The sequence below is a fragment of the Crotalus tigris genome, unplaced genomic scaffold, assembly GCF_016545835.1.
Source record: "Crotalus tigris isolate CLP2741 ecotype Arizona unplaced genomic scaffold, ASM1654583v1 scf7180000024401.5802323, whole genome shotgun sequence".
NCBI classification, from domain to species: Eukaryota; Metazoa; Chordata; class Lepidosauria; order Squamata; family Viperidae; genus Crotalus; species Crotalus tigris.
Window position 1 is genome coordinate 2,726,404 of NW_024100569.1, and position 22,944 is coordinate 2,749,347.

The following is a 22,944-nucleotide window of genomic DNA, read 5'->3' on the forward strand; positions in this document are numbered from 1 at the left end:
TCATCATTTGCAAGCTCCTGCCTGCTTCCCAATTGACTTTACTTGATGGAAGGTGGAGGTGAAGGTTGCAAATGTAGATCATGTGATTACAGATGTTGCAATGTCATAATTGCAAACTGGTTGCCCAACGCCCAAATCACAATTGTATCATTGTGGGAATGCTGCAATGGCCACAAGACCTCAAGGACCAGTCATAATAAGCCTCCTCACCCATCATCATAACTTTGAACATCATGAGCCATAACATCTATAGTTCCCAGATAGGATATAGAGAAGTTCAGCCATAAGGCCAAGAACAATTATCGTTGCTATTTTACTTCCTAAATACATGCCTCAAAAGACCCTCCAAAAAGTTTTGTGTAACACATTGAATAATCCAAACCTTTCATGTTAATTATTTCTACAGCCAAGACTTTTATTAAGTTTATCTACATATAAGAACATAATATGTTTTGCTTCCAAGTATACGTGTGGAAAGGAAGGAAGGAAGGACAACTTCTTCTGGCTTTTATTTTACCAGTATTGTAGAAGAGTTCCTGGTACTAAGGCATGGCCACCACATGCAGGCCCCTATTAAATTCTAGCAGCTGTCTTCAGGAAAGCAGAGATGAAATAATTTTCTGAATGGCACCTCAAGTAATCTACCTAATATCTTTACATAGGTCCACAAAAAATAATGCTCAGAACATTATGATGAGAAAATTGTGTACTTAATGATTTTGAATGTGTTGGAATATATATTATGCTAATCTACTATAAGACTGAAACCAAAGTTTTCACTAGTACAGGTAGCCCTCAGCTTATGACCATATCTGAGCCCGGAATTATGGTCATAATTTGCATTGTTTGTTAAGTAGGCCATTACCTGAGTGAGCCAATTTTATGATATTTTTTGTAGCAGTTATTAAGCAAATCACCATTGTTGTTAAGTAAATTCATGGTCATTAAGTGAACCCATTGTCCACAATGGGATTTTTTTGCAAGAAAAAAGTAAACTCCAGTTTCTGGTAAAAAAAAAAAATGACTGTGGAATACTGCAAACTCATAAATGCAGGCCAGTTGCCAAGCAACCAAAATGGAATCACGTGAACACTGGGGGAAACTGTTGTAAGTTCAAATTTGGGTCATAAATTCCTTTGGGGGGGTTGTCTACTATACTGGTCTCTAAAATGGTTGGTAAGCAACAAGTCATAAGCCAAGGACTACAGATAATCCTCATTTAGCAACTACAATTGGGACTTAGCAGTCACTAAGCAGAAAAATCACATAAAGCTGTTTTTTATACCATTGTAAATGTCAAATGGCCATTAAATGAGGCAATTGGTAAGCAGATCTAAACTCTAGCCCTGTGTTCTTTCCTCTTAAGACAATTTCCACTGATCTTCTCCTAATTTCTCCAGAGCATTTCTTCTTACTCAAGCTCCAACTTTCGTTCGCTAAACTTCTGTTTTGTACAGTGCATTTCATGACTCACTTAGGTTCTATTTACTTATTTATTCGTTGACTCCTGGCAATTGCCTGGATTAGTCCCTCTCTTGTCAAGGTTTCCAGAAATGGCTTATCATTGCCTTCTTCCCTATGGCTGAGAGGGGTAACTAGCCCAGAGTCATCCAGCTGGCTTTGTGCCTAAAACATGACTGGTAATCGTTCTCCTGGTTTCTTGCTTGGTACCTTAGCCACTGTAATAAATTGGTTCTCTTCTACTTTCATAAGACATTTTTTGTTTTGTTTTGTTTTGTTTTTTTCACTCCTTTTCTACACTATTTTTTTTTGCTTCTGTCCAGAATCTGAGCTACAAAACAATGATCCTAGAACTCCTTTGCTAGTGCAGTTGACCCTGGAGAGTAATGTTGAAAAATAAAAATGTTAATCTTTATAAGCTGTTAAGAGTTTTGACACATGTAATATTTTATTATCTATTTCATTTGTAATATTTGAACTCCACTTTTTTAGAATTAAAAGGAAATTTCTAAGAGAACATTAAAAACTCACTGTTTATAAATGTCAGTTCAGTAAAAAAAAAATAGTACACTTAAAACCATAATGGCTTAAAAACTGCAACACAAGACCAAATTGGGTGATATAGCATTACTAAATATCTGGGTTAAGAGATTCAGTTTAAGACCCAGGGCTAACACTAGAAGACCCTTTTCAAATGCTAAATATATCTTCACAGTAATCTTTATTACCAGTTAACTGCTAGAATTAGCATAGCAAATTATTCTGTTCAGGATTCACACTGCCCCTCATAAATCAGCAATTTAATTTGATACTAATTTTAGTTATTGTACAAAGATCTAAAGTGGATAAACATTCCCTCTTTTAACAAGTGAATTCTCAAAATTGTCCGATTTCATAACAAAGGAACTATGGTATTTCATGCACCATAACATGTTAAGAACATGGACTGAAAGTACTTAATATAATCCTACTTCTGAAACTAATGAAATGTGATCTGTAAGCATACCAAGCAGTACATGTAAACCTCTTTGAAGATCAAATAAACAAATAAAATACACTTAACATTTCACTTATTGGGCATGTGAATGCTACAAAAGTATATTAACTGTAAAGCTATAATAAAATTGCAATAGCTTACATTCTACTATTCCAACAAAAAGATGCAGCATTTAAATCTAACATGCAACTGGACAATTTATGAAGTACCCAAAACTATGTTTTCGGTATGAAGAATATTTTTGCACAGAGAAGTATATGAGACTTAATAAAGCATTTGTCAATTTCAAGAAATAAGGAGAAGCACTGAAAACTCCTTTTAACAGACTAATTGGAGGATTGGTTCCATTATTTGGCAAACTCTCAATTCAAAGAGTATTTTATGTGATGCCAAATTGTGTATTTTGCATCATATGCATAAGAATATAGGTAGGCAAATACTGCAAATCAAAATAGGGTTTGTTGCATGCATAATCTTTTCTATCAAGCATTAGAGAAAGAGAATTGAATATATTGTTTATATTCATTTTTTTCTCTATAACTATAGTACATTATAGAACTTATGAGTAAAATGCATTTATTGACTATCACTAAACTTCACGTAGCTATATATTATAGCTGGTGGAACCCTTTCACCCACTTTATTGTTTGATCCTCAACTCCAGATGCATCTAGACCTGTTTATTCAGAGGACAGTCACAATGCCATCTAAGCATTATTGTGTTTAAAAAAACTCAACCACATCCTCCATTATCTAGCATGGGGAAAAAAACTATGTAAACAGATGTACCACGTTGCCTAAATATAATCTTGGCAAGGATATTTAGGATATGTAGGGAATGATCTGTTGAGCGTCCCCCACTTTGTGATATCAGTGGATTATGGACCAGGCAACAGACCTTCCTAGGGATGAACCCCATCTTATGGTCCTTTCCCCCAACCCTTTAGCTTTAGATGTCTTAGGACTATCAGTGACTGGTTAGTATGAACTATTTTCTTACAAGTCTCTGTAAAAATATTCTTAAACATTTCTGATTTCTTAATATCTTTGCATCTGGCTTTCAATTTCTATAATCCATATGATCACCGATACTTTGGGACCATTTTCAAGAATAACAATATAAGTATGATATAGAAAGCATCTATAACAGAATCTACTGCTGCTGATTAATTTCAACTTAATGCATAATTTTGCTGATTTCCAATTAATACCGAAAATTTCAACTTAACAATAGTACTGTCAGATTTTGCTACCAGAAAAATCTTAATAATACTGTCACATTTTTGTATATACTTAATGCAAGATACTTAATTAAATGGGAGAATGTCATCATGTGAACATTATTGATGTTGTCAAAGTGAAGTTGCTTCGCAAAAACTTTATAAAAAGTCTGCCAGACTGGAGGTGATCTGTTCTCATGTGAGAAAAATATATTGTTTTGACATTTAAAAATGTATGTTTAAATCCCATTCAACAACTCATTCCATTCCAGTGTACTATAGTCCAAAATTAAGTTTATTGTTTCATAAGAACAACAAGTAAATAGATTGATACACAGTACAGCAGAAATGCAAATGAAGATATTTTCAATTCAAAACATATGTTGGTTTCACAGAAAGATGGGATGATGAAATAGTAGGTAGAACATCAAGAATGTATGGAATGGTAAGGTTAAAAGGGTTGTGATTTCAGCTGCTCTAAGAGTCCTGGTGCCTGATGATCACATCTTCTAATTCCCTTGAGGGAATTCTGGGATCTCTCTGAACGGGTTGCACCTATGCTTGATTAAGCATCAGAGGAATTTAGGATTTAAGAGGTTATGAAGTAAGTAGCTACTGCCATTAACATGAACAGAGCAATTGATAGAAGACAGATTAAAGGGCTAGAGGGGTATCCAGAAGGCACTGGAGGTAAAATAGAGGGTTTGAACTGCTTCTAGTTTTACTGAACTGGCAAACAGTTGTGTAACTAGAAACAGAACAACATGAATCATTTAGGGTATCGAGTCCAATCCAGTGCTAAGTGCAGGAATCCAAATTCAAACTTCCCAGAGAGATTGTTGTCTTCATCCACTTGAATACAATCAGTAAAGAAGAACCTGCCAACTCTCCTGGTAAATGGTTCCATTTGTGAACTGCTTTTAATATTAACAAGTAGGCAACTGCTTCATCAAAGTAAACATTAATATCTCTTTGGTCACATACATGTGGATAATGCTCCTGTATTGCCAAGTACATTTTTTTCTGAGATGAATTCCTTTTAACATCATTGTTGTATCGCAGAAATACTGGCTTCTCTATACTGTAGCTTTATTATGTATGTGTAATCAGCTTCTCTATGTCAGCAATAGTAATGCCATGTCTTAAAGCTATTTTAGTGCTTTATTTGCCAGTTTAGACCATTAATACAGCAGCTTCAAAGGGCACAAATAAGGATAAGGAAAAGGAAAAAGAAAAATAATAAAAATTCCTTGTTGGAAAAAAGAATTCACTTTGTTAATTGCGAAGACGTGTCCCCATGGACAATGTTCCTCCAGGTCTTCCTGTCCTCTACCATCTTCTGGAGTCCATTTAAGTCCACACCTACTGCTTCAGTGACTCCATCCAGCCATCTCATTCTCTGTTGTCCCCTTCTAAGAATTCACTAGTGAGAAGGAAATCTTCTGATTTCAAAAATGCATGAATTGTGAAGAGACAGACGTTATTGGTTTCTATAATATCTCAAAGTCCTCTGAGTCTGAAGTCTGATTTGTGGAAATGTGCTAAGCCCTACAAATGGGACATTGTGATTCAAATTCATTCATCACATTATTTGTCAGCTCCCATACACTGACCACATTATTTGTTAACAAGTTGATTCCATATCAGCTCTTCAGTTGATGGATAGAATGTTCATAGCCATATTCTTTTTTTCCTCTCTCTCTTCCTCTCTCTTGCTTGAAGAATGTGGGACCAGAAAGTACCCAAATCAAATATTTCACTTATGTTGATGACTATCCAATTTGTAATCAGGGAAGAGGCATTCAGGAAGATAACTGATTTTCTTGGAGCCAACTTGTCTAATATCCCTTTTGCTCTGTAGCCATAAAATTCCCTGCCAAGACAGTTATTATCATGTTTTGTGGTAACTTTTGCCATTATATAAATGTATCAATTTTTGTCCAGACTTCAGTGTTGTCATATCTCAAGGATATTGTATTTCAAGTCTTCAGTAAGACCCTCTCTATAATTTGACTTCATAAACATATCGTGAGCATATAGATTCAAACATCTGTGTTTAATATTAGAATAGAACAGGACAGAACAGAACAGAATAGAGCTGGAAGGGACTGTGGAGATCTTCTAGTCCAGCCACCTGCTCAAGCAGAAGAACCTATACCATTTCAGACAAGTGACTATCTAGCCTCTTATTAAAAATTTCCAGTGATGGAGCGCCCACAATTTCTGGAGGCAAGCTGTTCTACTGGTTAATTGTCCTCACTGTTAGGAAGTTTCTCCTTAATTCCAGGTTGCTTCTCTTTGATCAGTTTCCAACCATTGTTTCTTGTCTTGCCCTCTGGTGCTTTGGAGAATAGTTTGACATCCTTTTCTTTGTGGCAGCCCCTCAAATACTGGAATACTATTATCATGTCACCCCTATTTCTTATTTTCTTTAGACTAGCCAAACTCAAGTCCTGTAGCCGTTCTTCATATGTTTTAGTCTCCAGGCCTTTGATCATTTTAGTTGCTCTTTTCTGAACTTTTTCCAAGGTCTCAACATCTTTTTTGTAGTATGGTGACCAAAATTGGCTGCAGTATTCCAGGTGTGGTCTTACTAGGGTTTTATAAAGCAGTACTAATACTTTGTGTGATCTTGATTCTATGCCTCTGTTTATACAACCCAGGATTGTATTAGCTTTTTGGGCTGCTGCTGCACACTGCTGGCTCATAGTCAAGTGATCGTTCACTAAGACTCCAAGATTCCTAAAGAACAAATATCCTACACAGTTAGAATCAGCTTCTATAGGTTTGCATCTTCATGCAGAAAAGCCTCATTTTAGTCTTTTTTTTTTCCCCTCTGGCTTTAGGTACTGCTTTTCACATCTAAGAAGTCTGAATATAGTAGTTTCCACAGGTGTCAAGACTAATAGTAACAATTCTTGAACACTTCTACTGCACTTTATGGTTCCCACACCTGGAAATAGTGCCACATTCTGTTGCGATTACCAACTTATTAGTAACTGTTGAAAATTACTCTAACCATTAGTTGTGCAGCTAACATAATCTTGATCATTTAATAAAAATACCCATGCATTTTAGGATCCTGTTCAAAGAAATTAGAACTGGTCTTTCAGACTTGTATATTTGGAAACTTCCCATTTGACTGACTTACAAGCAATATTCTCAGCAAAGATCCTCCAGCTTCTTTTTGATAATGGTGGGAGGAATCATAGATTATTTGACTATCATCTGTGGATTTCTAACATTTATAAGCAAGTAGATAGCTGCAAAAGCTCAGTTAGCAGGTAAGGCTTATTGGCTAGCATAACTGCTGTAGATAGTGTTATATTATTAAATATAAATTAGAAGCATAGGACATTTGTTTCTGTACATAATTTTTGTTATTAGTGGCTTGGGTTTTTATTTTTAAGAGTGGATTAAAGTGGCACACACAGATTAGTGAAAGGAATTTTCCCCTCTCACGTAAGAAGAATATATAAACGGTGAGCATTAAAAGGACAATTTAAAACAACTTTCATGAAAACAGAACAACCACTTTGTTTCTTTATTCATTTCTTATTTTTTATTCTTTGTCTGACTAAAAAATAGTGTGCAAAGTTTAGTTTTGGCAGCATTTCAACAGCCACAGTGTTTCTCAGCCCTTGAACTGAAGGCTTCATGCTCATTTATTCAGTAGTATTTAGCATTTTATTTCATTTCAGCTTGCAGCCTGTCACAGGACAGAAGCCCCATCTCCCTTTACTAGAGCTTTTCATAAATACTCTAGAACTCCTTTCTTTTCTGTAGAGCAGTTATGGCGTGCTATAGACTCCAGGCTGAATCCTATCATAATTCTCAGGATTGTTGGATAATTATTTCCTATCATTATCAAATTTGTCCTAGAATATTTTATCTTTTAATATGTTTATTACATTGCTACAACTCTGGAGAGTTTCAAGATGGGGAAGCAACATCTCAAAGACATTCCAAAAACTAAAACAGGTCCTCACCCAGATCCAGTGGGCTGAGGTTTTACACATTTATTTTGGTAGGCACTAGATTCACCAAACCAAATGAAGGGCAATCAGATACAATAATAAATGAATCCCTGGGATGCAGGAAATTGCTAATATCAGGCAATCACAATGTACTTTTGACCAGTCTTTTTATGCTAAATCTCCATTTATCTCCCTAATATGTTGTAATGAAAACTAGAACTATTAACACATTTTTTTCTTTAAAAATCAGTTTACCAGACTGTAAACCCATTGACTGTGTTTATTCAGTTTTATTCTTTGAGGAGGGATTTTCAGTACCTAGCCACAGAATAGAATTGGAAAAGTAATTGGGGGAAACATATTTTCTTATACTTCTCTTCATTCCTTTTACCTCTGACTTTCTCTTTGACAGAACTTTCTATCTTTTCTCTCTTTGTTCACATTTATTCTTCTTTTTCCTGTTCTCCTTTTTTCAGTTTGAAACAGATTTGGGGCCAATGACTGACTAGTTATTTGTGATATATGAAAAAGAAAACGTTTAGACTGAACCTTGAAATGAAACCAGCTAAATTGCTAATGCAAGAGACAGAGAAAAAGTAGGCCCAGGACCTTCAAAGCAAAGCATGTTCAAGGACTGTATTTCTTACTCACTTAGTGGCAAGCAGCATATTCTTTCGGGAGTGGAGATCAGTAGGGTCTGTGTGCTGTCTGTTCAGGTATTCAGAAACTGCTTTGGCCGGGAATTCAGTTTCACAGATGTATCCAAAATCCCGAGCTAAATGTACAGCTTCTCCTAGGAAAAAACAAGCAGCTTTGGTCACCATAACCAGGTCAGTGCGATTTGTAATCCACCTGAAAGCCAACAGTAGTGTTTACTATCTCAATTAAACTTTACCTTGAAAAAAATATCTCACAACTTTATTTTGTCCTAATCCAGATTTGGAAATGTGGGCCTCTTCCAAAGTCTAGTACACTCCTCAGCTTAAAAAAAGCTATGAAGGAGGCCCAGTTAATGTGAAAGTTCTGGAGATGTTCAAGGCATATTGACATTAGAAAATAGTTTTATATGAAAGAGACATAATAAATAAACATAAAGAACTGGGTAAACATCAGTACATAAAATTCTTATTCATACAGCAACAATTCCAGTTAGGATGTGGCCTCAAAATACAAAGTTTGTGAAAAACAAATGAACAGTGCCTTTGAACACATATTGTACGTATTTGTACATTTGTCTTTTTTGGCACAGTTCAAGTAATTCATATTCTGAATTATTCAAGTCAGGCCACACAATATATAACAAATCAAAGGACATATTCTAAGCACTGCTCCCGATCAGTTCCCAGCAGCTCAATGATTAGAAACAGGGTGCCGTGAAATGCAATGATACAACAGCATAAATGCACACAACAAAATATTCATGAATGTTATTCATCCATTAGAAATAAAGTTGGTGATACATTAATCCATCTTATCTATCTCAGTGATTTACACAGACCTGGGTCACATGAATTAGTAAGTAATACAGAACTGTGGCCAAATTATGGCTAATTAGAGCACCTTTACCATAATGTATAATCATGGCCTGTTTCTGGTTAACAAATACTGTAGTCCTCCAAGAGAACAATGTCTGACATGTGAGAAGCTACAAAGCAGAACCTCTACTGATCCTCCTTTATTAATCTCCCATAGGTTAATTGGAAGTGGGGGAAGTAGAAAGAGAACAGAAGCAGAATGGGAGAAAACACATGGTGCCTCTCACTTATGCCAGCACAGGCTTACTGCTGTTGTGTACGCAAACAAACACACACACAGATACACACACATGTCTGGAATAGAAGCTTTCCTGTGTAGTATATGTTCACTGGATAATCATCTTGTCCATGATTAATTCCAAAGCAAATAGAGATCAATGTAGTCTCACAGCCAAGTTACTCATGTGAAGTCTAAATATACAATACATGTCTGAATTTGCTGACATTGGCCTCTTGTTATTTTTGTCTCTTGTCTGTTTCCTCCTTCTCTTGACATCTTCTTCTCACAAATATTTAGGGTATAATCTGAAGCATACTTGGTATCTTTTTAGAAAAATGATTATATTTCAATGGACTGGATAAATTATAAACAAATACAACAGAAATTATTTCTATTCCATTGTCTTTGCCTCTGAAGATTGCAAATAGGCAGCTTATGCCAATTCTTCAATAATTTAAAAGCCATGATCCTAGACATACTTATTCCAAAGTCCCGCTCTTGTTGGTAGAAATTACTTTGACATACAAAATATGAGTTAAGTATAAAATTTAAAAACTTACAGTACTGCTTAGTTTCATATTTCTTTGCTCTGATGTCAAGCTATGACAGTATATTGCAATTTAAACTCAAAGGAGGAAGATAAGCAGAATATACTCCTCTGAATTTTAATCTATAAAAGCAAATATATTTTAGTAACTGTTCAGTTGATTGATTGATTGATAGATAAATGAATAACACTCAATTCTGAATAAATAAGGAAATTGGAGAGAAACAAATTTCTCATGAATATTTAATTGTTGTAGTAAAATTTACAAAAGAGATATGAATTCCACTACTTCTGACGAATCCTTGACATAGAGAAAGAAAAAGATAAAGATCTGTATCATCTTTCATATTCTATCACTTGGCTAAATTTCTCTCTTTCTGTAACTCATGTATAGGTTGTAAATATTCGGGGACTATTAGAAACAGGTACAATAATACTGATGCAAAGTGCTAATTTCTGCACAGATGGACTGACATTTAGTTTTTTAGTGAAAAAACTGGTTGGCCCAGATGAGAAATTACACTGTTATAAAGTATATATTAGCAATCATAATAGAGCTACTTTGGTCTAGTGATTAAGACATCAAGCCACAAGCCAGGAGAATGTGAGTTCTTGTCCTGCCTTAGACATGAAACCCAGCTTGCTGACTTTGGGCCAGTCATCCTAGTCTCTTTCTAGAGTTGAGACTCTAGAAAGAGTGCAGAGAAGAGCAACAAAAATGATCAGAGGACTGGAGGCTAAAATATATAAAGAACGGTTGCTGGAATTGGATATGTCTAGTTTAATGAAGAGAAGGACGAAGGGGGACATGATAGCAATGTTCCAATATCTCTGGGGCTGCCACAAAGAAGAGGGAGTGAAGCTATTCTCCAAAGCGCCTGAAGGCAGGACAAGAAGCAATGGATGGAAACTAATCAAGGAGAGAAGCAACCTAGAACTAAGGAGAAATTTCCTGACAGTTAGAACAATTAATCAGTGGAACGACTTGCTTCCACAAGTTGTGAATGCTCCAACACTGGAAGTGTTTAAAAAGAGATTGGAGAACCATTTGTCTGAAATGGTATAGGGTTTCCTGCCTGAGCAGGGAGTTGGACTAGAAGACCCCCAAGGTCCCTTCCAACTCTGTTATTCTGTTATTGTCTCCTTCAGACCAACTCACCTTCACAGGGTTGTTGTGGTGAGAAAAATAGGAGGAGGACGGAGTGTGGTATGTTTGCCACCTTGAGTTATTTATAAAAATAATAAAGGTAATATATAAAAAAATAAAATAAAAATAAATCATCACAGTATTTACTAGCATTTATCGTTTCCCATTAACTTTAAAGAGACTACACTGCAGATTACACTCCATAAAATCAGTGCCTGCTTTTTAGAAATTTGTTTGACTTGAATGACAAAGATTTGTAGGCCCTCAGTACAGCACCAACAGCTCAAAGTATCTGCTATTCAATGATGAGGATGATGGTGATGATGATGACCACGACGTTATCCATTCAGTTGTGTCCGACTCTTGGTGATTCTATGGGCCAGGTCTCTCCACATCTTCTTATCTTGCGCTGCTTCTTGAGTTTTTCTATTCTCTGGCTGATGTCAACTTTGATAGTGTCCAGCCATCATGCTCTTTGGCAGCCTGGTTTCTTTTAACCTTTAACTCTTCCCAACATAATTGCTATTTATTTCTATCAAAAAGGGCTTGTTTTTTTTCTTCTTTTACTTTTATCTTCTTTTTTTTTAACAGGCTTTTTTATTTGCTCCAAAATAGCACAATTGCTCATTAAATGGAAATCACAACTGAAATTGTGAAATTATATGAAATTATTATGCAATGGTCAGATCCTATGATCCAAACAGATTACTAAAAGTGGTCTTGTCTCTATGGTAGTGCTAAGACATTTATTTATTACTGGAGTAACCATGCTATCTATGCTTTGGATATGTACAAGTTCTCAGTTTCTGCTGGTTCAGTTCAATTCCTCCTCGTCCTCCTCTTCCCCCTCCCCCATCTGAATCTGTGTTAAGTGACAAATGTAGTTCCCTAGTGATATACATACAATATTCATATGCCCATGTCTTTGCAGGAGATGACCAGGCTGAGTCTGAGGAAGGGGTCAAACACATCATCAGTCTCAAGTCCCTTCGTGCCCACAAGTGATCTAAGTCCAGCCCAGCTTGAATTCCATTGACTCTTATCTAATGCCTATGTGCTTTGGCCATTAGTAGTTCAGATTCTTGTAGAGATGCTTTAGCTTACAATAAACCTATACATTCATTTGAACTGATGGACTCCTGATTTTCTGTGCTTGACAATCTGCCTCTGTATACAACCTGATTTTTTTTTTACAATTTCCAGGAAGGTGTCTATGTTGGTCTACTGCAGCAAAAACACTACAAAATGTTGTTGCCTTTAATGATTACCGAATTAATTATGCATAGGTTTTTGTAAACTAAGTCCTCATCCTCAAATGAAGTAATAAACTCTCTATATGTATATGTATATATAAGCTCTTCAGTTGTTTTGCAAACAGTTGCTATTGATAAATAATAATTCTTGTCTCCCCTCTATTTTATTGCCCTACATCTCCTGTTATTATTCCTCTTTAATTATGTTCATATAACTGTTAGTCTGATTAAATGTTATGCAACATACGGCATATACATGTATTTCTTTTCTAAGTATTATATGACAGTTTCCTTTATTGGGGACCCAATGGGGGAGTATCACACTGGAGGTGGCTACTAGATTGATAGCATATCCCACCTTCCCCCCAATTCCTTGCTTCCCCCAGCCCATCTTTTAATCTCATGTTACTGTATTTTCAAATAAATACAGTATTTTATTTATTTTGTAGTTTCATTATCTTGCTACTGTTATGTTTACCCTTCTCTTTTTCATTTCTGGTTTTACTGTTGTAAGCTGCCTAAAATAGCCCCACTGGTGAGATAAACAGCAAATACATTTAAAAATAAATAAATAAATATTTTCCAGAACTCTTTAGTTCTATGTATATATATTTGAGAACAAGGTCCACCACATCTATGAATATTGTGGCACTTTCCTTTCTATGATGTATATACATTTGAGTATGGTGGAGAAGTTAGTTTGGAGGGATTGTTTTAATTAAAGTATCTTCCTCTTCCATGAGGCCAGATATCATAACCACTCCTTAGTATGTCCTAACAAGTATATTGGACAACGGTGGTTAATTTTAGAAGTACCATTTAAACATAAATAAAATTTAGCTGGCAACTGCAGAATTCATTTAACACTGTTACTTAAAAGGAAACGCCAATCTTGCTGAATCTTAAACACAGCCCCAGTTGGGATATGTAATGAGCCTTGATTTTCTGCATGGCAGATTTTTCATGTCACAGCAACAGCGATTCGATGCAACTTTACAAAATGTCAAACCTTTCCTCGCCCAGAAGTGTCGCCAGAGGAGGTTGGGGTGGGGGTGGGGAGTCGGCGTGTGTGTGTGAGAAGAAATCGAAATGGACAGAAAGTCTGCTTACCTTCCACCAGGGAGGTGAGTAAAGTGACATTTGCCGCTTTGCGCCTGCCGGCTGGTAAATTCAAACCGATTTTTTCTAGCCGCTCTCGCAACGATCGGCCCCCATTTTTCGATTTGGCTCTGCAGTGACGAAAAAAGGAAAACGCGGGGCTTAAAAACTCGACGAAGGTCCCCGGGAGAGAGAAGAAGGGGGGGCTGAGGGATGGGACGCCCCAGAGTCCTGGCTTCGGGCACAAGCAACTAGCACAGAGGAGGTTTCACGGTGCTAAAGAGCGGGAAGGAAAGAAGCTACGCCCTTAAAAAGAGAGGCTCGCCCTGCCCGTGGCAACCTTGTTGTTCCTTGGGCCGCCAACGACGTTTGGGTTTGCAGGCTGCAAGTGAACGAGGAGGAGGAGGAGGGTTATATCATTTTTAGTTCTGCTACTACCAGGAATAAACTGGCTGTTCTTGGAAAGCTGCGTCACCAGCAGCATTTAGCCTTCCAAATAAAGGCGGTGATTTGTGAGGTTTCTGTTGTAATTCTGCTTATTCAAAGCACTTAGCACTCAAAGAGACTCAGAAGTAAAAAGACTGGATTGGAGCCGAAGAATGGCCTGGGGTGTGGAATGTGAGTTATGCCATCACCCCCAGCAATGTTGGGCACATTTGTGAAAGTATGTATTAATAGTGTGCAATAACAAAATTCAGTAAGTTTGAATTACTCTTGTGTAAGAAGTGTTTTGTATAATAATAATTTCAAGACAGCAACAATAATAATGCTGCTTCAAGGCAACAAAGGCTACTTGAAAAATGAGGTTTTTGCACTGACTTAGGCTTGAAAAGATACAATCCTACTGTAGCAGCTGCCTGGCACAGTCAGAGGAAGGAATTCAAAAGCAACATGGCTGCTAGGCCTCCATCAGGAGAGAGGTTTGGGCAGCAGGAAGTGCCTTTCAAGGGATTTAGGGTACCATATGTGTATTGTTTTTCAAATAAGCATCACCCCCTTCCCCTTTGTTTACCTGTATTTTATGGCAAATGAATGAAATAGTCCAAATATATGTAAGGGACCACTGGAGAAAGGGGGAGATGAATCAGCAATGTATTTTGTTTTTGTGAAGAGGGAAGGCAGGGATCCAGTGAAATCTAGTGAGGTGGTCAGTGGTTGATCAATTTGGAAGGATAAAAGTGAGTACTGACTTGGCTGACCATTGCCTGTGAACTACAAAGAGGATCTCCACCAGCATCTTCTAGAGCATTGGTTCTCAAAGTGTGGTCTGAGGCCCCTTCAGGGGTCTTCAAAGTTAAATATTTTAACATTTCTCATTTTTAATTTCTAATACAGTCAATATCAATAAATATAACCCACATAAACCAAAGCTCTTTGGGATCCTCAATCATTTTTAAGAATGTAAAGGGGTCTTAAGAATGTTTGTGAACCACAGATGAACCCCTGTTCCAACCATCATTGGCCCAATGTAGCAGTTATGACAGACTTTATATTGCCCGAATGATGCCAGAAAAATACTAGAAGTCACTAGTGGGGAAATGACCGTAGCCTTGCAAAATTAGGGAGATACACTCTTGCTCACAGCATGTAGATTTGCAAATGGTCAAAATAGTTGATGACATAATAGCATAGTCCCAAATCAGGGTTGTCAAACTCACAATATCATGTGACGTGTCACAATGTATCTTGACTTTTTTGCCATTGCCGGCAGTGGGGTGGGCACGATTTCACTATGATACACCCGGCCCGGGGGCCAGCAGTTTGACACCCCTGCCCTAGATGACATAGATTTGGAATTTGTGATTTGAGTCTAGTTGCTTCTGGAAGACTTTACTTTTTTTCCTAAAATTGGATATGTTTATTTTACAACCTTCTTCTCACCTCGTGCCTTCAAATGCCACACTGAGAATTCCCAGCCAGTATACAAGAGCAAAGGCTTTTCTTATTATTGGTCTCAATGCTGCTGATCCTGGAGATAGCTACTATTATGACTAGTAGCCACAGTGTTGTGGTTGACGTGCTAGATTAAGACCAGGAAGATCCAGTTTCAAGTTCACTCTCAGCCACAGAAATTCACTAAGTGATGTGGAGCCAATCAGTTTCTTAGCCCAACCTACTTAGCAGGGTTGTTGTTGTGGAGAAAATGGAGGAAAGAGAGTTGTATTTATTACCTGAAGGAAATCCAATTGGCTAATCTAATTGTATTGTTGCTGCCATAGGAGATAGGGTAGGGGGTCTTTTTTTTAGCAGTTTTATTATATGATCAATTTTTTTTTAGATTTTTTTAAATATTGTAAGCTGCCCATGGACACATATGTTTTAGTTAGGAAGCAATATTTGTTTAATAAAAAAATAAAATAATCTGGAATAAAAAATTAAGAAATAAACCTTTTTCTAATCTTTTCAAGCCACCTGTGCTAGTTACCCTATGATAGAGAATCCCATACTTCAACTAGGCATTGTGAAAAACGACTCCATTTTATTTCATTCCATTGTATTGATGATCCCAAGTTCTGGCATTCTGAGAAAATAAAGAATTTGTATCTATCAACTTCTTTCCTGTCTTGTGTAATTTTATACTTCTGTTATATCTGCTTTAGTCAACTTTGACCTAAGTGGATATTTCACAATAATGTTATTAATAATACTATTAGGTATTTCATTTATTCCAGTTGCTATTTTTGTATTTTCTTCAACTCTATAATAGCGTTTTTTCAGACTGAATGATAAGAACTATGCAGTTTTCTAAATGTAGTTGTATTATAGATTGTCAATGAACTGATACTGGAAATTTTATTTTCAGAACCCTTCTCAATGAATACCTAGCACTGAAATTCAGCTTCTTCACATTAAATTGATCTTTTCTTTAAATTGTTCACCACAGAATCAAGATTGTATTCTTATTCTGATCTTCTATACAATAATAGTTTTCCTCTCTCTTCATGTACATCACTTTACCATTACTTAAAAATGAATAACATTCTATAGCCACTTTTCCAGTTTAAAAATACCCATTCAGAGTTTTTATTAATCCTTTTTGTTTTAATACCTTTTTGGGTCTTCTGGTTTGGTCACATATCTATACATTGTTTTTGAACTAACTGGAAAGTACTAGTCCTAATTCATTGTTTACTCTTTTCCATTGTGGAACGGTTCGTCCCTATTTTATCCATTTTTTTTTTATTTTTAAGACAAATACTCTTACCCTAAGTCTATGTTTACTCAAGAGCCTTTCATAAAAGACTTGCATTCTATAAGTCCCAATAATAATATTTGCCCAATAATGCTATCATTAAAATTAAGGGAGTGCAAAAAAATCAGGAACTTTTTCCTTCTTCATAGTTTACAATCATATCTTATAAATCCTCAGAGCAGCTATGTAAAATAAATGAATATTATAAATTCATACTGGGAAGAGGAACAGAATTTTAAATGATTGCTTAAGACAACCTAATGCATTTGAAACCTCATCTGCTCCTTCATTCTCCACTAGTGCAATATACCAAACTGAATGGTAAATGATAAAATTCATAATCATTAAATATTTAAAACTTGTTCAATTAAGTTAAAAGTTCCAGACAGTTTGCAGTATAACGTATAACTACATTTAGAAATGCAAACAGGAACACCCCTAAAGTGAGGAACAATGTAATGAAGCACATCTATCTCTTTCTAAGGCAGATGATAGCACAACTCTAGATAAATGGGCCTTCATCCAACATGCAGTTGACCTAAGAGACTCCATTCCCACGTACTCAGCCACCCTGGGTGAGCAGTAAAGGTTGGACATTAGTGAAAAAGCTTTTTTGTCATTTGTTATCTATATCTGCTTAACATCTAGGCAGCTTCATGTCGGAAGATACTTTAAAAGATAAACTCCAGGATATTAATCTGAACTCTAACTAACAGTTTGACTATTTAAAGAAAGTGGCCAGTCTTACAGAATTAATAAACCATATAACATGATTGGCATAATATCGTGAGCGTCAGTGGCAATGACATCCACACTGTTAACGTATATCTCATATGCATTCACTTACATCTCTTAACTTCAACGACTACTTATAGTAATCTTAATGCAATTTTAATCCCTGCAGAAAGTACAGATTGGCCTGCCCCATAACTTACCTTCTAAGGACTCCTCCAAGGAGGGAAGCGTTTAAGCACTCAGGAGGTGAAAGGCGCCGTTGAACTTCTCCAACAGTGACTTTGTACTTGGACGTGGAACTGAGCAAGGAGAGCCTCCCAGGTACCGAACAAAACACTTCACCTGTGTTTACAGACACACCACCAAGGAAGCCATCTTTGTTCATCATCAGAGAAGTAACAGATTTTGGAGGAACTGGAACTAGGAAGAGAGGAAAGCAGTATGGGCAAGATCAGCTTGTCAAGGCAGCCCACATAGCTCATAATTGCATCCATTTATTAATCCTCCTGACTAATAAAAAGGAATTCAAATTCTTTTTAAAGGAGTGGCTCTTATTCATTTCAGGTTTCATTTATTTATAAGACCCTTCTGTGCCACCTCTCATGAAAACATCTTCAGGTGGCATACAACATCAAAATGAATTCAGTACATCATTTAAGGAAATAGTTACAATTACAAATACATTAAAATGCAATTACTGGTTTAGAATTGTAGAACAAAATCATGAGCAATCAAATGCATAGTGAGTGTAAGCATTTTCCTCATGTGTTTAAAGTACACAGGTAGTTCTTGACTTATCACAATTGGGACTAGAACTTCCCTCACTAAGCAAGTCACACCCTATTTTAGGACCTTTTTGCTGTAGTCATTGAGCAACTCACTCAGTCTTTAAGAGTTAACTTTGCTTGTTGGAAGCTACTCTGGAAAGGTGACAAATGGTGGTCAAGTGACTATTGTAAATAAATGCTGGTTGCCAAATGCCAAAATTTTACAATGAAGACATTGTAATGATCATAAGTGCAAGGACTGGTTGTAAGTCATTTTTTCAGTGCTTTCATAACTTTGAACAGTTGTTAAGCAAGTAGTCGTAAGTCAAGGACTACCTGATTTTTTAAAAAAACTGATTCTGAATGAAATGCAGATTCAGCTTTTCAACTCTCCTAACAGACTAGATAACCTCAGAAAACAGGCATTTGAAAAAGTAAGCCACCTCAGAGTAAGTTTCTCTTTATGTGGGAGGGAGCAAAGCTCTTATTGAAGACTTTGCCCTCTTTATGGCTGGCTCAGGAAGAACAGTATGTAGGTAAAGTAAATGTGATCGTGTTCTGCTAATGTAATTGTATTGGGAATGACCTTGGGAGACCAATAAAGAGAGAAGATAGCCTGCATGGTGGATTGAGCAAAAGTCTCAGGAGGGGCCATCCCTAAATTATCAGGCTATAAAAGTGATGGGGGAGAGTTTTACTTTCAGACTTACAAGATTCTGTTAATGTAAAGGAGAATTAGCTTATCTGGTGATGTTTCCTGTCTGGTCTATCTGATAAAATTAAGTCAGTAGCACTTGACAAGAAAAAAAAGAAAACTCTTTATGATTTTGCCATGGAGAACATAAGGGAAATCACAGCTCTGATGGGCCCCAGATTAACAGATTTAGAGATTTCTTTTTGCATTTTGAATTCCTTGCTTGCATATGTAAAAGTAGCAGACATGCACATACAGCCCCATGCCCCAAAGACTAAGTTACATATCATAACATTAAGAAGATATTCTTATAGCAACCTTTTTAGTTTAACAGTGAAAATAATGTATATGGGTAGCCCTAATATTCCCTTCTTTTTTCTTTTTTTGCTTTAACAGTTTATATTATGTGCAGCATATGAAGGTAGAACTCATCCCATTTTTAAAAAAGTGTACATCAGTATATCTTCCCCTTCTGCCACTGCATATTTGTAGTTGAATAAGAAAGGATTGTTATCTGTACTGATGACAGTGGAAAGTGGAAGTAGAAGCAAAGACAGAATGAATGCCTTTCTTATTCAGAGAAATTAACTCCTGTGAAAGATGTGCAAGACTCGCACTTAAAACATTTAATTTGGATATGTAATAAAAGTGTTCAGCATTTTAAAGAATGGAATGTAGAAAGACAGTAATAACAGCAAATGCATGTTATACTGTCTCATAGATTATCTTCAAACCATTGTTAGTTAGTGCTGGAAAAGTGCCATATTCAGTCGTGACACTAAACTAATGCCAATTCTTTTAGTTCAACTGATTTTTATTTTAAAATCCCGTATGTATGTCAAAGTCTTATAATAAATCTGAAACAATAGAAATAAAAATTTAAGACATGACCAGGCATCTGAACCAGCATTGCAAGAATCCTTTCAATCTGACACTTGAAACCCAGGTAAATAAATTACAAAAAACAGATTTCCGGGGAATAAAAAGTTTAACATAGCTTATGTATCTTGCTAATTGATAGAAGTCACTATGGTAGTCAGAGTTCTGTCCGTGAACTGGCTGCTTTTGGTACATATTTAGGCATCAGTTCATTGATTTTACGAATGAAATCTGATTTTTCTGCACAGCCCTTGCATGTGTCACCCCAGTCATCTAGAATTTTTTTTTTCAGTTCTTTGACTCTCAGTTTCTTCAGGTCCACAGTACTCAGGTCAATCTGTTTTATCATATTTCAGTTCACAGATCTGACTATCTTTCTTTTTCAGTTTCTCACAAATCTTCTCAACAGATATATGATGAGTTAGAGTTTTTGATACCTCATTAGTTATTTTGGTGGCTGCATCACTGGTTGCTCCAAAGTAATAAGAAAAACGGTTTTCTTTGCCTTTTGCCTCTTTGCAGAATTTCAAAAGTTCTTTTTCAAGACTGTTTGATGTGAACTCAACATTCTTCTCTTGTAGAGCCTAATAGAAAGTTCCCAGAAATGACACACAAACAATTCTGAAGCTGCTCTCCTTCCCTCCGGTCCTCGAGCCCAGAAAGTTTGGAGACTTCTGGACTAGATAGGAAGACACCATATCAGAATTGCTTCAGTTTTTATGAGTTCTCACACAGGTGTCTCCCATCATCAAGGCCATACCAGGAATAATGAAGAAGCTGCCTTCACAATCTCCCTCTTGCAAAGCGTGGCTGTCTCCGGGGAGCAGGATCAAGGCCAGCGCCACCCAGAGCCCGTTAGCCGCCCACATCCTTCTTCACCGAGCCCGCCTCGACCACTCGCTCACCTCACACCGCCCTAACATTCCCTTCTGTTAATCATATTAGAATATGTTCTATATATTAGAATATTGCAGAGAAAAGGTAATTCTGATAAAAATGTTTGCACTTTTTCAGTATCATGAATGGTACTGTAGGCCAAACTCATTGCTCCTTTCCTCAGCAAATGGTTAGAACAAAACATCTTTCAACTCATAACATAACTGCTAGCTTTCAGGTCAGGAATGATTTTTTGTGTGTGCCAGAACTAACCTTGGTTATACTGTATTTTTAATTATACATTTAAATATATATCTTTGTCAAACATTTACCTATTTATATTGCATCTGGATAATGTTTTTACAACATTACAAATAATTAGAAAAACCCTATTTTTTTTAGTTCACTATAAGTAGCCCTCAACTTACAAATACAGTTCGGACTGCAGCTTCTGTCGCTAAACCATGCAAACATTAAGTGAGCCGTGCCCAATTTTACAATGTTTTTGCTGCAGTTGTTAAGTGAATCATATGGTCATTAAGCAAATTCAACTTCTCCCGTTGACTTTGTTCTTTGGAAGTCCCCTGGGAAGGTTGGAAATAGCAATCGTGCCACAGGACACGACAACCATCATAAATACATTAGGATCCAAATTTTGATTACATGACTGCAGGGACACACTGAGAGTGCAAGGACCGAACATAAGTCACTTTTTCAGCTCCATTGTAATCTCCAACATTCATTAAATGAATGATCATAAGTTTTGGAGTACCTGTATTTTGCTTTAGAATATAATGTTGAGAACAATTGCAAAAAAAAAAAAAAAATTGATACTAAGAAAGTATTAAATTCGAGATACAGCCAGAACAGTATAGTAGCTGAAGTGTTGCACTTACACCAGGAGAGGCATTTTGAGTTCACAAATAACCATTTGCACCCTGGGAAACTTAATGCTAATCATTCTTTTTCCATCTAGCCCTCCTCAGAAGAGGTTGTTTTTGTAGGGACAAAATTAAGGGAACACTTATTGTGCCTTGAGCTACCAGAGAAAAAGTGAGGGTGTGAATAAATAATAATAACTACAATCCTGTCTAAATAGGGATCTCTGCTGATGATATAGGCTGTAAAGGTTAATGTGTACCGATAAAAAACACATTTTATTGTAAGCTGTTTATTATTCCACTAACAAGAACAGAAAAATAACCCAAAGAGTTCGTAATTTAAATTTGAGAATGACCCAGCTAGATCATTTTTTGCATACTGACTTAATATGACTTAAAATACTTTTTTTTCTTTTTTTTTAATTTAACAAGCCAAAAACCCCAATATATCTCTTTTGAAAACATTCTTTCTTATGTATATATTTAACTGGGAAGGGGAACAAAGAGAATAAATTTAATTGTACAAAATGAATCAAATTTTTTGTGGCATACGTGAAATTGTAAAATATACTATTCATACTCCTGAAGATCTTCTGGTTTTTCTCAACATGTTTCTTGAAGGAACAATAGATGCTAAGACAATTACATTAAATGAGTTTATTTGCTCAAAGATGCTTTCGATATAAAGCTCTCTGTAGCCCTCTCCTTCCTCTTCAAAAAAGAGCTCCCCCCAAAAACAAATATAAGCAATTTATTTCTGACATGAATTTTATTTACATTGGATCTAAAAAAAAAAAAAATCCTATCACAGTGGTGGCGAACCTATGTCACGGGGGCCAGAGGCGGCACTCAGAGCCCTCTCTGTGGACACATGTGCTGTCGCCCAGTCCTAGGCCTTTATAAAATCTGTCAATTTCAACTTCTCGCAGGAAAAAAAAAAGATCCTGCAAAGTTGGAATTGATTGATTGAACTTTTTAGTCCCACCCAGTCTGCTGTTACCACCGCAGCCACACCCACCCAATGGGCCACACCCACCCGGCACCCGACTATGCATAAGTGGGTTTTGTGTTGCAGTTTGGGCACTCGGTCTCTAAAAGGTTCGCCATCACTGCCCTATCATAATTGGGAGGTGTGTATATCATTTAACAGCAAGTATGCTGAACAATCAACAAATCACTTTTATTTACATAAAGCCTCCCTGAATATCTCCACTCTCCTTATTTCTTTTTCTGCCAGTCACTGATAACAAAGTATTCAGGTTCCTGCTATATTTGTTATCTTTGTTAGAGTCCCAATCTATGCATAGCAAAGAAAGAAGCCCTTACAATAGCATTTCCAAATCTACTCCAACATCTTCATAGTAAAGAGTGGTACAGCTGAGAAGGGGGTCCCACTTATTTAACTGGGACTATTGACTCTTCAAGAATGTGTTTGGTAAACAAAATAATGAAAGTACTGAAGAT

General features: G+C 36.5%; 1 protein-coding gene and 1 pseudogene across 16 annotated transcripts in view; both read right to left on the bottom strand.

The window, feature by feature from the left end:
• The window catches only part of TFAP2B (transcription factor AP-2 beta), a 68,879-nt gene that overhangs the window by 16,478 nt on the left and 29,457 nt on the right, over positions 1-22,944 (bottom strand). For all 16 annotated transcript variants that reach the window (XR_005555048.1, XR_005555050.1, XM_039329567.1 and 13 more), the window contains 3 exons: positions 17,584-17,803; positions 13,468-13,586; positions 8,307-8,448 (listed from right to left, as the gene is read on the bottom strand). Coding sequence is in view for 14 of the 16 variants with exons in the window: in XM_039329567.1 (XP_039185501.1) it covers positions 8,307-8,448; positions 13,468-13,586; positions 17,584-17,803 (481 nt within the window). In the remaining 2 variants the exon portion in view is untranslated. The remainder of the gene's footprint in view (positions 1-8,306; positions 8,449-13,467; positions 13,587-17,583; positions 17,804-22,944) is intronic.
• On the bottom strand, positions 17,813-22,357 carry LOC120301856 (annotated as a pseudogene).